Source organism: Canis aureus, chromosome 26 (genome assembly GCF_053574225.1).
Source record: "Canis aureus isolate CA01 chromosome 26, VMU_Caureus_v.1.0, whole genome shotgun sequence".
Taxonomy (NCBI): domain Eukaryota; kingdom Metazoa; phylum Chordata; class Mammalia; order Carnivora; family Canidae; genus Canis; species Canis aureus.
In genome coordinates this window covers 25,585,331-25,601,172 of record NC_135636.1, presented here as the reverse complement: position 1 = coordinate 25,601,172, position 15,842 = coordinate 25,585,331, and the positions used below count along the sequence as shown (strand labels likewise).

Sequence of the window (15,842 nt, the reverse complement as noted above, 5' to 3'; positions counted from 1 at the left end):
TCAGAACCTCTTACTAGGCCTCACGTGAAGGCTTGAGAGGCTGCCTCCCCTGGGACCAGAAAGGACCTGTCCTTGGTCTACAGTTCACTCCAGTGCCTGCCTCTCAAACCACCTGGAGGCCTCCAAAGAGCCAGTTTCCACCGGCCAAAACAAAATACAGCCACGGGAGGCACAAGGGATCGGGAGCTGGTATCCGAGGATGATTTCATATCACTTTCAAGTTGAGTAGAGGAAACACTGCCAAGGTCAGGGTGCTGGAGGAAGCACCAAAGCAGCTGCAGGCCTGTGGATGGGGCAAGATGTTATTGTTGTTCACACCCTGGGTCAGGATGAGACCATAAGGATCATCTAGCTCTCTTTTATCTGGGCACACTAATGACAGCTTGTCCACCCTCCTATTCTTGCAGGCTCTCCCTCCCCACTCCCACATGGTGGGAGAAGGGAAGGACCAGATGATTTTAATCACTGTGAGCTGCTACCAGGGGCTTAACAAATCCTCGAAGACAGGGAGCATCGCCCATATGCTGATGGCAAGTGAAGATGCCCAGAGTTCTAGAATCTGAGTGTACCCAAAGAATGTCTCTTTATGTGGCCTAACTTGGAGTCCAGGGGAAGTTCCTTCTGCCCTCTGTCTGCCCTCTGTTTGCCAAAGGGAATAAAGCTCAGGATTTTTGTGTTATCCTATTTGTTTTAAGCTCCAGGGCATGTAGGGCAGAGGCAAGTTTTGAAGATGCAAGGGTCAGCAGGACCTTTATCCAAACATCTTAAATACCTCCCAACCCCTGATTAAAGTTTTACATCTCAGAGAAGAATCCAACCACAACACAATTGTTGTCATTCTCATTTTAATGACAGGGAAGCTAAGGCCTGGCAGGCACCCTAGCAATGTGTTTGCGGGGTCATATGCTTCTGAAAAACTTGCCAAAGTGAGATATTTGAACCTCACTCTGGTGAAACCACCATCTCCTTCCATTCTGACTTCCCTTCATGTCAGATGCTGTTGGAGGGAGTGTGAGCATTTTGGGGATTTGGCTCAGGGGACCTTGACATTTAGTGTGGGTTTAGTGGTCTTATTATATTGTTTCCAGTCACTTTTGTGAAAAGTTATTACCAACTGGTGATGACTTCCAGGAATACCCCTACCTAGCACACTGAGGTGTTCTGTGACATCTGCCACAACCAACACTGTGACATGAAAGTGCAGGGTCAGAGGTCATATCTCAGTATATATAGATGCCCAATACCACCAGTATGTAATAGAGAAGAGGTATGAAATATATATATTGGGCCAGAAGAAGCTTGTTTGTGACAAGTATTATGGAGGTATGCCAATTTTGTAATTCACAGAACTAATGTTATTTTTCTACATTTTGTAAAATTTGTGGAATTTGCCATTTGTTGAGGTTTCTTTTATCTTTCTAACCAATCACTTTTTACTACCTAGTTCTAAATTAGTAATTTTGTAGCTTTTTTCTTAAATAAATCTCCCTAAATTGCATAAACCTCAGGAAGTACATAGTCTGAATCTGACCCTGCTCAGTTTTCTCTGTCGTTTATGATCACAGGACTCTCCTTGTCCTTCCTCACTGCTGCTGCCAACAGGTGTTGTACAAAGTTTACATGGCAATATAACAGAAGGGTTCAGAGGACTCCTGCGGGATCCAGACAAACCGTAGTTTTTTTCATTTATAAAATGAGAATACTAATAGAATCTCTCTCCCCACATAGTAATGAAGTCAAGTGAGAAAATATGTGTCAGGCCTTGAGCACAGTCTAGCAGAGGGCATAGTTAGTGCCACAGTTGACATTTAGGAGGTCATCACATATAGTTGGACTCCCTGTTAATGACGGTATCTATTCTGATTTGTTTGGTGCCCATGCCAGAAGGAGCAATCACTGTAAGCTAGTGATAGCTGGTGATTAGTCCCCCTCCCCCACTGGCCCAAAATATGTATATAGTAAGTGCTCAGTCAATGACAATCCAATCAAAGAATGAAAGTCTCCATCTGGATTAGAAAACAGGTTGGCTTCAGATTCAACAATGCCCTAGACCCAAACAGTGACTCACAGCTGTGAAATTTCCTCATCTCAAAGGGTGCTTAGAGTTCATTTATTCGAATCCTTTTTAAAAACCTGTGGTTTTTTCCATTGACATATTTAAGTGTTGGAAAGTGGAAAATCCACAAAAGCACAACAAAGAAATGAACTGCTATTATAAATGATTATACATGTGACATTGCAATTATGTACTTAATATGTAGTTATGTGTACATAGTGCTTTGAAACATACTTTTATTTTTATATTATAGTTGCACAGAGAGAGAGGCAGAGACACAGGCAGAGGGAGAAGCAGGCTCCATGCACCGGGAGCCTGACGTGGGATTCGATCCCGGGTCTCCAGGACCGTGCCCTGGGCCAAACGCAGGCGCTAAACCGCTGCGCCACCCAGGGATCCCTGAAACATACTTTTAAAAAGCTTTCTTTGCATTTTCCTCATACTTTAAATATCTTTAACTACATCATTTTTAATGACTGCATTACAGTCATCGGGACTGTGGGGATAATTAAGGGTACCTATCTCAAAGGGTTATGCCATGAGCACTGACCGGAGCTATGTCATGTGAAGAGACCCAGCATTTGTAAAAGGCTAGATAAACTCAGCTCTTCCGCAGGATGGCTTTATATAACCAATCCTTTTTTTTTTTTGCTGAGCATTGGAGTTATTTCCATTCTTTTGCTATGGCAAATAACGCTGGGCTATATTAATCTTTGCTCATATCTTTGGTCATTTCCTTAGTAAAGTTCAGGACTGCTGGGTTTGCACATTTCACAATTTCCCACTGAGCACGTAGGGGAACAGAGAGAGAAAGGGGCTGGCCCGGGCTCACACAGCGAGCTGCAAAGGCGGACCTGGAGACTAGCTGGGGAGCCCAAAGGGCGCCTCATCGTGTTGGGGACCGGGAGGAAGGCCTGGCCAAGGGAGAGAACCAGGCTCCAGAGCGGCGGCGGCCGCGGGAGCAGCAGGCCGGCGGGGCAGAGCGGCGCAGGGCTGGGCTGGCGAGGCGGGGCGCTCGCTCGCGGGGCCCAAGCTAAGCGGTCGCCTGGCAACCCAGGCGGCGCGGCGTTCGAACGGAAGCGAGGAGCCAATCAGGATGTCCGGGGCAAACCATTCGGGCGGCGGGGGGAGAGCGGCGAGCTCACTTCCCTTTCCTCTGCGCCCCGGGGACCTCCGGGCCGGCGGGGGCCTGGGGACAGCCTGGTGCCCCGGTCCGTCTCGGGTACGCGCAGCCGCTCGGAGGAGGCCCCTGCGGGTCCCCACGCCGGGTTGGGGCGCACCGAGCCGCCTTGGACGCGGCCATTCCCAGCCCGGGTCCGAGCTGTCAGCCTCTTCCAAGACCCGCACGGGCGGAGCCGGGACTCGCCAAGCTCGGGCTTCAGGTGAGGGGGCGGGTGGTCTGGGTCGGAGGGGGTCCGGTCGCCGAGCGCCTGCTGTATACGTCCTCCCGGCGTCGTACGTGCGGGAGGAGGTGGTACCCCATTTCACCGAGGAGAACGCTGAGGCGCCCGGAGGCAAGTGTCCCATCCCTGGCTGAGAATCCAGTTCACATCTTTCAGCTCCACCTCGAAATCTCCAGTCTGGATAGACCTAGATTTGCCTGGAGAGGTCCAGACGCTCAACTGGTGGTCAGCTCCTCAGCCTGCAAGGCTGCTATGCCCTGGAGCCCAGGCTGGATCACCTACCTCCTGCGCCGCTCCTGCATTGCCCCCTGGGTGCCCCCTCTGGGCATCTGTCTTCCCTTCTCTAGGACGCCAGAGGTTGGATTCAGGGCTCGTTTGGGGTCCTTCTGTCCACAGGGTACTGAATCGCAGTGCCATCTCAAAGGGCTGTTTTGGGGGATCCGACTGGACCGACGTGTCTTGGTTAGGTGCTAGGTGGGCAGCAGGTGCTTTGGCCCTGGAACCACTGTTAGATTCTTGAGAATCTGCTCCAGGCTGGGGGAAATGGGTAAAGGCAGCCACTGAACGTTAAGCCACTAGTCAGCAGAGACTTTGGAGTTCAGGATGGGGCTGCTGACACCTCTGGCTGGAGCAGCATACGTAGACCAGGCCCTGACTCCTGGGGATGCTCTGGGAACTCAGAAAGAAAATAAGTCTTTCATTTATTCTTTCAACAAATATTTATTGACTTTGTATGCCATGCCCTGCCCTCCCCTTTGTCTATTTTGTTTCTCTCAGTGGCATTTGCCCATCTAATGTCCTCTGTATTTCACTTATTAGGGAGTTGATATCTTCTTCCACTGGAATGTGATAGGAGGAGGGGCTAAGGTGGCCTCCAGGGCAAAATTGAGGGGTGCCAAAGCCTCTAATCAAGATAACTAAAGCTAACAGTTATTATTTTCTTAAAGATTTATTTATTTTAGAGAGAGAGAGATGGAGTGTGGGAGTGGGGGTGGGGGATTGAGGGTGAGGGGGCAGAGGCAGAGGGGGAGGAGAAACAGATCCTCCTTTTGCAGGGGAGTTCAAGGGGGGAGGAGGGGAAGCTGGATCCTAGGACCCTGAGATCATGACCTGAATGGAAACCAAGACTTGGAAGCTCAACCGACTGAGCCACCCAGGTGCCCTAAAGCTAACTGTTACTATTTGCTGTGTGTTCTGCTGGTAGAGATCAACTCACATGGCCTCTATGGAACACAGTACACCGTCTCTGTCACGATTACAAGCACGTCCTCAGCCCAGCTGTCTCACTTCTAGGCAACGCAATGTAGGTGCAGTGACGCCGCAGGCTGGTTTGTAATAGGGCAGGTCTGGACACACACTAAATGGTCATCAGCAGGGGCTGACGAGCTCTTTATGTTACTGATGTGCCACCACACATATTTTTGGACAACATATATTATTAAGTATATTAATACATATATTAGAATTAATACTATATTAACATTATTAAAACAACATGTATTATTGAGTAAAAAGAGCAAGGTGAATACAGTACACACAGCATGTTGCCATATGTGTACAAAAATAGAAAGAATTTATACCCATTATTGCTTGATCTGCCTAAAATCTCCCTGGAAGGACACACAGTTGTCTGGTTACAGTGGCACCTGCAGGAAGGGGAACTGGGTGGCTGGGGACAGGGGTGGGAAAGAGTTTGTTTTTTACTTCATTCTCTTCATAGTTTTTGAATTTTGAGTCATGGGCATATATCATCTGGTTGAAAGATTATATACATATGAATCATTATAGATGATATATTTGATCATAAGACCAGTGCCCCATCTGTGATCTGTCATTGACTTGCTGTGTGACTTTGGGCAAGTTTCTTCACCTCTCTGGGCCAAGATAAGAAGCCATGATGGCAAACTCAGGTCTGGGAAGAAGGCAGTCCAGGACAGGAAGTGGGCTTGCCCCGGAGTCTACCCCAACCTCCACCTTCACCATCCTTGTGAGCCAGGACCTTCCCTGAGGCTTTGCATGCAGTCTCTGTCTCCACTGCAAGCCCGTTTGTCCTCATTTTGCAACTTCAGGTACACACTGAGGCACAGATAATTGAGCTGGTGGAGCTGAGCTGTCCGCTGGCCGATAGAAGATCAGTGCTTCAGGCGTCTGTGCCCACAGCCCTCCTTCAGTCCGCTCACCTCTCTCTTTCTGAGATGTGTGCAAGTGTGCCCTGGGCAAGGCCCACTGCAAGCAGGTCAGGGCATGAGTGTCTGGGGAGACTCCAGAAATAGCACGGAGCCTGGCGTGGCCCTGGAGGATGCCCAGCTGGGTGTCTCTGACCCGGACAGCTGGGCTGAAATCGAGCTGGCCTGCCCTATTGGCTGGCCCCCTCCCTGCTGCCTGGAGCCTTCCTGATCCTCCTCTGGGGCAGGTGAGGGCCTCCCTGTCTCCACCCAAGTCAGGGCCTGGCTTCTGCCGAATGGAAAGAGCGAAGCAGGTGGAAGGAAGGGGTGGGGTGGGGGGTGCAGAATGTCATGAAAACTATAAACGTCGAAGCCACACCTCTTGCCCCCTCGGTGAGGAATAAACAATCACTGACACCTTCTGAGCACTTACTATGCATCAAGTGCTTTATAAGCATGCACTCATTTAATTCCCTCAATTCTATGATGTAAGGTAGTTCCTGCTGCTATTTTTTCCACCTTACAAAGGGAAACTGAATGCAAGAGAGGTTTAGGAGCTTGGACCAGGTTATCCAGGGAAAGAATGCGAATCTGGGGGGTCTGGCTCCAGACTCACTTTCTTTTTTTGGTAAAAAGTATATAACAGAAAATTTAGCATTGCAACCATTTGTAAGTGTACAGTTCAGCGGCAATAAGTACATTAAGTGCAACCCTCACCACCATCCACCTCCAGAACCTTTTCATCTTCCTAAATGGGAACTCTGTACCCATTGAACACCAGCTCCCCATTTTCTCTTCCCCCAGTCCCTGGAAAGCACCTTTCTACTTACTGTGTCTATGGATTTGACTATTCTAGGCACCTCATGTAAGTGAAATTGTACAATATTTGTCCTTTTTCCCCCAGTATTTGTCCTTCTGTGTCTGACTTATGTCATTTAGTATAATGTCTTCAAGTTTCACCCAGGTTGAAGCAGGTGACAGAACTTCCTTCCTTATAAAGGCTAAATAATATTCCATCGTATGTTCATCTGTACATCTGTTCACGGACACTTGGGTTGCCTCCACCTTTGGGCTATTGTGAATAATGCTACAATGGAACATTGGTGTACAATATCTGTTCAAGTGCTTGGTTTCAATTCTATTGTGTATACACGCAGGACTAGGATTGCTGGATCCTATGGTAATTCTTTTTAAAACTTTTTCCTAACCACCATCCTGTTTCCACAGTGGCTGCACCATTTTATATTCCCACCCAGAGTGCACAAGGGTTCCAATTTCTTCACATCCTCACCAACACTTGATATTTTCTGTGTTTTGGGGTTTTGTTTTTTGTTTTTTTGTGTGTGTTTTTGCTTGTTTGCTTGTTTTGATATTGGTCGTCTTAATGGATGTGACATGTTATCTCACTGTGGTTTTGATTTACATGCCCCTAATGATGCATGATGCTGAGCATCTTTTCATGTGCCCGTAGGCCAGGTGTGCACTTTCTTTGAAGAAACGTCTGTTCAAGTGGCCCTGCATGCTTCGATTTGTAAACTCTGAGAGAAGTGGGTCAACATTCTGGGTGTATGGTCCTCGCCCAGGAGCTGGGCACTGCAGTATCACATTTTGGTGGCATTTGTCATGCATAGGCTGGGAAAGAGGCACTGTTACAAGTCCTGTTTTACAGTTGGGGAAACCGAGGCCCGGAACAGTTGACTGTCTTACCCCAAGTCTATAGCTAATCACTGGTGGAACTGGGTTTTGAACCCAAGTAGGCTGGTTCCAGAGTCCATGCTACAGAGGGAGCCATGGTGCTGGTGTAGGGAAGGGCACTGTAGGAGCAGACCCTCAAGTGCAAGGGTTTGGACATGATGTCTTTGGAGAAAGAATAGGGCTCATCTAGAAGTGGCCAGGGCCCAACTTGAATGGGGGGTGACATGAGGCTGGAGGGGAGGAGGAGAGGTGAGGGAAGATCTCGGGTGGGACAGGGGGTTGGGAAGAGGCTTGGTACTGAAGGGCCTTGGTCTTTGAAGTGGCCTGGGTTCCAGTCTTGCTACTTAGTCAATGGTGTGCCTGTCTGCTTGGTCACTGGAGGATGAAAATACAGAAATAGGAAACAAGTGATTGATAAGTGAATATCTAAAATGACAAGGTGGGATAATGTGTGGAAGGAAACAACCAGGTGAGAGACTTGGCAGGAGCCTCAGGGTAGCCAGGGAGGCCTCTCTGAGGAAGTGAGACCTGAAGGAGGTGAGCTAAGGGGTTCCAAGCAGAGGACAGATGGTACAAAGGCCCTGAGGCGGGAAAGGGCTTGGTGTGTTCAGGAACAACAGGGAGCTGTGTGGCTGAGCAGAAAAGGCTGCAGATGAGGCAGGAGTGGAGGGCAGGGACTGGATCTGGAAGGTCTGAGGACCAAGTGGGGAGTTTGGCTTTTATTCTAAGGTGATGGGGATCCACAAGTGGGCCAAGCAGAGCAGTGATGAGATATGATTGTTGGGAAAATATTGCCATCTTGCCCCCATTTTACAGCTGAGGAACCTGAGACTCCAAACCACAGCCAGGAATGCTCCCTAAGGTGGCTTCTCCCTCTGGGGCCCAGAGAGGGAGGCTGTAGAGTCTTTTGGTGAGTGGCTGAAGTCCAACACTGAAAATTCTGTCTCTTCCACCTCTCTCCAGTCCGCTAGACCTGCTCCTGGGTTTATATCCTAGTTCTGCCATTTACCTGCCATAGAACCTCTGGCAAGTGGCCCCACCTCTCTGTGCCTCAGTTTTCTCAACTGTAAAATGAACATAATAGGAGTACCTCAAGGTGAGTGTGAGGATTCAATGAGTCAACATATATAAGGAGCTTAGAATAGTCCAGGTGCAGAGAAACACTTAGAAAATTTCTTCCCTATTATGAAAGTGTTAGTGTTCTTTTGCTTTTACTATTATTGTTGCCTAACTGAGCCCTCTTCGTCTAACCCCTGTCCCCATTGTTGCCTCAGTAAGGGCCAGACAGGGACCCAGCAGAACATTGTAGGGGATGATGGTCTTTAGGCTGACCTCTCTCATTCCCCTAAAACCAGGCTCCAGAGCCTGGAGGAGACCTCAGAGCTGACTCACTCCCAGGGGAAGGAGAGTTGTTCTCTGAGTCACTTCCTGTCCCCTCATAGCCCTCCACCCCAGTCAGGGTGCAGCCCCCACTGGGCGCAGATATGGTTTCCCCAGGGCTCAGGACTGAGGCCAGTGGGGCACTTCCTTCTCTGGGCCTCAGGATCCCAGTGGAAACTGGCCTAATCAAATGTGCCACCTGAAGTGACACAGTAGGGCTTGGGTTGGCAGAGGACACAATCATGTCCCTCCCAAGGATTCATTCCTGCAGTGTTGCAGTCTTCTCATCTGTAAAAAAAAGATGAAATAGTTTCTCCCTGGGGGTGGTGGCGGTGATGGTGGGGAATATCCAGAGACTTACAGGAGTATGGTGCCTGGAACTCAAACATTCTAGTTATTACCATTGCTGCCATCATTAGTAAATGTTTATGGCTGGCACAGAGCTTTTACAGGCACTCTCAGACCCTGACCTGACCTGGAAGGTGAGACTCCCCTCACTTGGCAGAATGGAGGGCCTGAGGGGTCCAGCAACCTGCCCAGGGACACAACTGTAGAAAGGGGTGGCCTTGAGGTTGATCTACAGGGAAAGTGCCCAGGTCGGACTCCTCAGGGTGACTTTGGGCAATTGGCTCAGCCTGTCGCAGTCTCAGTATGCCATTAGTCAGATGCGGATAATAGAGTTCACCTCATAGGGGTTGTTGGGAAGATTAAAATGGGTTAATGAATAGCAGGAACAGCACTTTCTCGTGCCTGGCACAGCCGACATTCATGCCGTCATTGCGGCTGTGAGAGCGGGGGACTCAGTTTTGCCATCTCCAGGATGGGCGCACTTGCCCGCGCAGCGCCGGTGGCCAGATGTGCGCGTGTGGCCGGTGCAGCTGGGCGGGGGGGGACGGCCCGGCTCGCGGGACAGCTTCCTGGGTAGGACGGGGCAGCTGGGCCCGCGTCCCCGGCGCTCCTGGGCTCAGGTTCTGCCCCCTGCCTGGCTTTCGTTCTTCCCTTTCGGGTAATAACCTGGGCCGGCGGGTTCACCTGCCCAAGGCAGGCCGCCGGAAGTTGCGCAAACGCGTGTTACCTGAGCTCCAGGTGGGCCGGGCCCGGGGAGCGCTCGGTAGCGGCGCGCGCGCAGCCAGGTATGTGCGGGCCCGGGGCGCGGGGTCGGGGCTGGGGGGCTCCCCGGGCACCCCGCCTTCCTCGGGAAGGCGGAGACGGGTCAGGGCTCCCCTTCCGGCCCGGACGAGACCGCACGCTTCGTGCCGTCAGCGCCCGCACTTTACGAGCCAGGTGGACCCGGCCTCAGAGAGGGGCGGCGAGCCACGGAGCCACACAGCGCGCCGGCGGCTGCGGCCTCGGCCGCGGGGAGTCCCCAGGCTTGCCCGGAGGGGGCAGGGCAGGAGCCGGGCCGCGGATCTGAGCTCCCCCAACCCCGAAGGCTGCCTCCGGGGAAGCTGGTGGGAAGGGGGCAAGGCGGGGCTGCCAGCCCGGGGTGGCCGAAGAGGAGCGCTAACGGCTGGCGCTCCGGGGGCCTTTGTGGGTAGCACTTGAAATACGTGGGTGGGGGCGTCGGCGGGGAGCGGCGGCCTCAGGACGAGCCCCACCCGGGGACTGCGACCCGGGGTTTTAACTCGCAGGAGCCGCCACACCTCCTTTTGCCCACCTGTGAAATGGAGCTTATTCTGATCAGTGTAGGCTTAGCCCGCATCACGTGCCTCCTTTGTCTGCGGCTCGGGCTCCGACCGGCGGTTCTGGAGCGTGCTTGGAGACCGCTGCCGGAGGGGGTGGTCTGCGGGGTTGGTTGGGTCGTCAGCGTCGCCCTAAAAACCAAGGAGCCCAGTTCTTGGAGCGCAGCCTTCTGGCCAGGTGTGGGAAAGTCCTCGACCTGTTTTACCTCTCATCCCCGCAGAGACCTGGAGGCTCAGGTCTATTTTTAACCGCATCTCAGATAAGGAACCGAGAGCCTAAGAGGCGCAGCTGCTGGAGGGAGGCGCACAGGTGGGCAAGCTGACCAGCGGCCCCCAAGCCGGCGGTGGCTCCTTGCATGTGTCCGGGCCCCCGGGGAGCCCCTGCGACCATCAGGTCGGCCCCAGGGCGTGGGGCTTCTGCCCTGCCCCTGCCCACCTGACCTCCTCCTTCCCTCTGTGTCCCCGGATGGTGCCCGGGAGGGAATTGCCGCCGCCAACGGGTCGGACTGGTTTGGTAGGCGGTGGCCCGAGGAGGTGGGGCAGAGTCTAGTTACCTCCACAGGGCTTGGCAGGGCTGCCTTTCCTGGTAGACCCTTCCTGCTTGAGGTCTCCTTGGGGTCGCTGGAGTGGGGCAGCCTTCCTTTCCCACCACTCCATCCCTTCTACCTGGGCATCAGCTCTGGCTCTAGGCCAACAGCCCCCAAGGTTCTGTTAACTTGCATTGCTGCCTGCCCTTGCAGGGGTCTCAGACTAGGGGCTAGATTGAGGTGGGGAGAGCACATATGCTTGCAGACGTGTTTGCTCCGTCCACACACGTTTTATTTTTATTTTTTTTATTTTTTTATTTTTTTTAAATTTTTATTTATTTATGATAGTCACACACAGAGACAGAGAGAGAGGCAGAGACATACGCAGAGGGAGAAGCAGGCTCCATGCACCGGGAGCCCGATGTGGGATTCGATCCCGGGTCTCCAGGATCGCGCCCTGGGCCAAAGGCAGGCGCCAAACCGCTGCGCCACCCAGGGATCCCCACACACGTTTTAAAAGTCGTTGTCAGATATGCTAAGATTTAAGAACCTGGTGTGTTGGTGCTCATCTGGATTTCCAGCTTCCTAGCATGTTCCATACCTACCATCTTGGGCACGTATGCCTGCAATACACTGGATGTGTCTCTGGTTTATCCAAGGTCTGCCCTTTCGCACCTTGTCCTCATGGTTGCTGCAATTCAATAGCAGTTTATTGAAACTATTGTGTGTTGAAAAGCTACAGATTCAGTGAGCGAAGAAGACAAACCCCCTGCCCTTATGGAGCTGATGTTGTAGGGGAATGGGAAGAACAAAGAGTAAAATGAAATAAAGGCAATAGATGAGTGAAGTAGGCTTCATATGAATTTGTGTCTTATTTATGGACTCTGGGACCTAGGATGGTCACATCTCTAGTCTCAGTTTCTTCAACTGTAAAATGAGATGATAATGACCCTTCTCACAGGCTTGTTGGAGGATTCCGTGAGACGGTGTCAAATGTCTAGCACACAGGTAGGCATCCTTGCCTTCCCACCCCAATCTAGACTCCTCCTGTCATTCTGGGTGACGATGTGAGGCTTGTCCACTATAGCCTTCTGCTATGGATGAAAATCTCTGATCTGCACTGTCTGCACTAGACTGCTATAGTGGCTGTTGAGCACTTGAAATGTAGTTAGTGTGATTGAAGAACTGAAGCGGAAATTATTATTCAATTTAAGTTTAACGCTAAGGTTGAGTAGTAGCCATTGAATTAGATAACACAGGTGTAGATGGTCTGAATGACAAGTCCTCTTGGGAATTACTGAGATAAAGTCCTCCTCTCATTTTACAGATGAGAAGTTTCAGGACTTGGTCTATGAATTTTCTTCTGGCCCACCTCTGGGAGAGTTGGCAGGGGACACCGTGACTCCAGCCCTTTCTTGGAAAAAGGCCTGGGGCACCAGGTCCTGCTGCTTAGGTGATCATATGGACACGTGTGCACCCAGGTGTGGGTCCCCTTGCCAATGAGTCCCTGTCCTAGCTGTCGGTAGATCCAGGGTCTTCTGGGTGCTCTCCAGCAGGGTCTTGGGATTGTGGTGGGCATTTCTAGCTTCTCTTGGAACAGCATAGCTCAGGGCTGACATTTTAGCTGACAGACATCCATGGATCACTGTGGGCCTGGCACTGAAGTCCCATACTGGAAGTTGATAATTGTCTGCACGTCACTGGGATAGGGGGTGGGGATTTTTTACACTCCTCCCCCACCAGTTCTACTGCTATGCCTGGGGCCTGGCATGTCTAGACGGGCAGCTTCCTGCCTGGGTGGGTAAGAGTAGGAGGTGGTACCAGGTTCCCTGGGGGCAGTCCAGGTGAGGCGTGGGGTTGGAGCCCTTTCTCTGGGTCATCAGGTGCGCCAGCACCTCCCTGCTAGAAGCAAGGGGGTAGAGCTACCAACTTGCTGGGTTCGCTTAATCAGGTCGATTGAGCATCCTGCGCTTCAGTTTCCCTACCTGCAATAATGGGGCTGTTAAGGGGACCACTGAGGTTAAGTTGGCTGGTGCCCAGCATAGGGTCTGGAGCCCACTTTGCTTCCTTTAAAGCGTGCCTTGCCCTGTCTCTTCTGCCCAGGCTGCTTTCCTCTGTCTTCTTTGGCACTTTTTTTTTTTCTCCTCTCTGCCTCCGCTGAGCTTGGTCCTCTGAAAAGGAGGCGCGGATGTGGGTGGGGCCACCCTTCAGGGGTGGCTTTCTGTATGCTGATTGGCTCCCTGTAAGCCAGGGGCGTGGCTATTACCTTTTAATAGGGAAGGCGTCTTCGGCCCTTTCAGTCTTGGCTGAGCCTTTGTCTGAGCGTGCTAAACCTCTTTCTTTCCTCCCCTGCAGCCGTTGCCGGCCTCCAGCTGCCAACTTTCTGCCTGGATCTTTCTCCTCATTTCTCCTGTCTCCTCAGACCGAAGCCCTTGGGGTATGTAACAGTCATGCCCGTGGACACACTGACTCCAGGAGCCCGGGACACCCCTGCCCTACCTTTCCGCCTGCGGACCAAGGTCCCCGGCTACCTGCTCCGGCGGCCAGCAGATGGTGGAGCCCGGAAACCTAGTGCTGTGGAGCGCCTGGAAGCTGACAAGGCCAAGTATGTCAAGAGCCTGCATGTGGCCAATACCCGCCAGGAACCTGTGCAGCCCCTGCTGTCCAAACAGCCACTCTTCAGCCCTGGGACTCGCCGCACCGTGCTCACACCTAGCCGCCGAGTCCTGCCTGGTCCCGGCCGCCGGCCCCAGCTGGACCTGGATATCCTTAGCAACCTCATCGACTTGTGTGACAGTCCCGCATCCCCAACTGAGGCCAGCCGTACCCCTGCACGGACAGAGGGAGCCCACCAGGCACCCCCAGCCACCCCTCCACGCCCGCCACCGAGTACGGCTGCTGTCCGCAGAGTGGATGTCCGTCCCCTGCCTGCCTCACCTGCCCGGCCCTGCCCATCACCAGGCACTGCCACTGCCTCCAGCCCAGCCCGGCCCCCAGGTTTGCAACGCTCCAAGTCGGATTTGAGTGAGCGTTTCTCAAGGGCAGCAGCTGACCTGGAGCGATTTTTTAACTTCTGTGGCCTAGACCCGGAGGAGGCACGGGGGTTGGGTGTGGCCCATCTGGCACGGGCCAGCTCAGACATCGTATCCTTGGCTGGGCCCAGTGCTGGGCCTGGCAGCTCTGAGGGAGACTGCTCCCGCCGCAGCTCTGCCACCGTTGAGGAGCGGGCCCGGGAGCGCGTCCCTTACGGGGTGTCGGTGGTAGAGCGCAACGCCCGTGTGATCAAGTGGCTGTACGGGTTGCGGCAAGCACGGGATACCCCAGCAGCTGAGGGCTAGGCCTTCACTGGACTTGGCATTTGCTACAGGACAGATCTTAGAGGGGCAACTGGCCCCTTGACCTCTTCAGTATCTATTCCCTGGCTTGGGCAGACCAGAGGTTGTTACCTTGTGTGAACCTGGCATGGGGGCAGAACTCAGAGGCTGGACCAGCATCCATCTGGCAAGGACTGACCTTGGAGAGAGTTGCCTCTTGACCTTGGGCCACCTTCTACCCCTCACATGTAGGGGTTTTGACACTAGCCCTGCCTGGTTCTTCTTGTGGGTTTGGATCCAGGGCACTCAGCCTTCTCCACTGAGAGTGAAGGACCAAAGGATCTTACTAGGCCTGTCTACCTAGCGGTTCTGTTTCCTTCTTCCTTGGCCTCTAACCTTTGCTGACTTCCTCTTCCTTTCCCAGTGGGCCCTGGTTCCCTGGGAACTTGGCTGTGGGTGGGGGCAGGGCCGTGGCGGCCTGGCCTACCTAGATGGGTAGACTACAGGAGGGACTAGTAGGAGTCTGTACCACTCTGACTTCCCTCCCTTTGGTTAATAAACACAAATGCTTGTTTTTCAAGTGCTGGGTCATCAGACTTTTTTTGTGTTCACAAGGGAAAGGGGTGGGAGAAGTCTTGGGATAGGGCCTTCCGAATACCATAATTGTTTACCCCAGAATCTGGTGGGGCATGAGGTCAGTGGTGGGTCTGGCCACAGAGTGAGTCTGGGTAGAGCCAGGAGTGAGGTCTTTCCCCTGCATCAGGAAGGGGACCTGCAGGGGAAGAGCTGATGGGGGCATGAATCCTTCCCACTGCTGCCCTGTTCTCAAGGGGGGCAGGAAACTCCACACAAAGTCTGTACACAGGCTTGTAGATTGGGGGCTGTAAGCAGGAGTTCTTAGAGGAAGAGGGACAACTTGGGGCAGACAGCACAGAACAAGCAGCCTTGCCTCCAACTCTGGGTGAGCCTGGGTAAGCCAGTCTCCCTCTCTGGGCCTCAGTGGCAGAGTGGGGCAGCAAGTCCTCAGGGGGCTGGGGGAAGGGGAAGGATGGCTGGCACTGGGCTGTGAGGTCCTCCAGGCTGCTTCCCTGCTGGGAGATGCCCCTGGCCTCTAGTGCAGCCAGGCGAGGGCGGGTCACACAGGGCACACACGGTGAAAGCCTGGGTGGCCTCTGCCCACCCCCGGGGTGGGAGCGGGGAGGGGCTGGGCGGGGCTTCCTCTCCTGCAGGCTGCCTTGGCTGCAGCACTCAGAAACAGGAAGCTCTAATGGGGGCCCTGGTGACAGGTTTGATGTAAGTTTTATTTTAGGCATAAAGAGGAGATTTCCGTTGGGCTGTTGACAAACATCCAGGGCAGCCCAGCTGTTTGTCTGTCTGTCTGTCTGTCTGTCTGTCTGACAGTCTATGGTCAGCCCCCAGGGGATTGGGCTGGGCCTGGGCAGTGCAGGGGAACAAGGGAAACTGGGTTATAGAAAGTGGTGCTCCAGCTCATGAGAATGGAGTCCACCCCCTTCATGATAAGGATGGGGAGACTGAAGCACAGGGGCACCCAGCAGGTCTGACGATGCAGGAGTTGAGTCTCTTGGTCCCCCCTTTAAGGAGTGATGGGGTCGGGAGGGA

The 15,842-nt window shown here is 53.0% G+C and overlaps 1 protein-coding gene across 13 annotated transcripts in view; it reads left to right on the top strand.

Moving 5' to 3' along the window:
* Window positions 1-15,842, top strand: part of FAM110A (family with sequence similarity 110 member A) — a 146,160-nt gene that overhangs the window by 122,071 nt on the left and 8,247 nt on the right. For 2 of the 13 annotated variants that reach the window (XR_013365110.1, XR_013365104.1), the window contains exon 1: window positions 3,303-3,438. Coding sequence is in view for 9 of the 13 variants with exons in the window: in XM_077872573.1 (XP_077728699.1) it covers window positions 13,264-14,246 (983 nt within the window). In the remaining 4 variants the exon portion in view is untranslated. Of the gene's footprint in view, window positions 1-3,192; window positions 3,439-9,614; window positions 9,833-11,426; window positions 11,917-12,235; window positions 12,390-13,263; window positions 14,803-15,842 lie in introns of those variants that run through there. The other 11 variants (XM_077872569.1, XM_077872574.1, XM_077872578.1 and 8 more) reach the window with 11 other exon arrangements.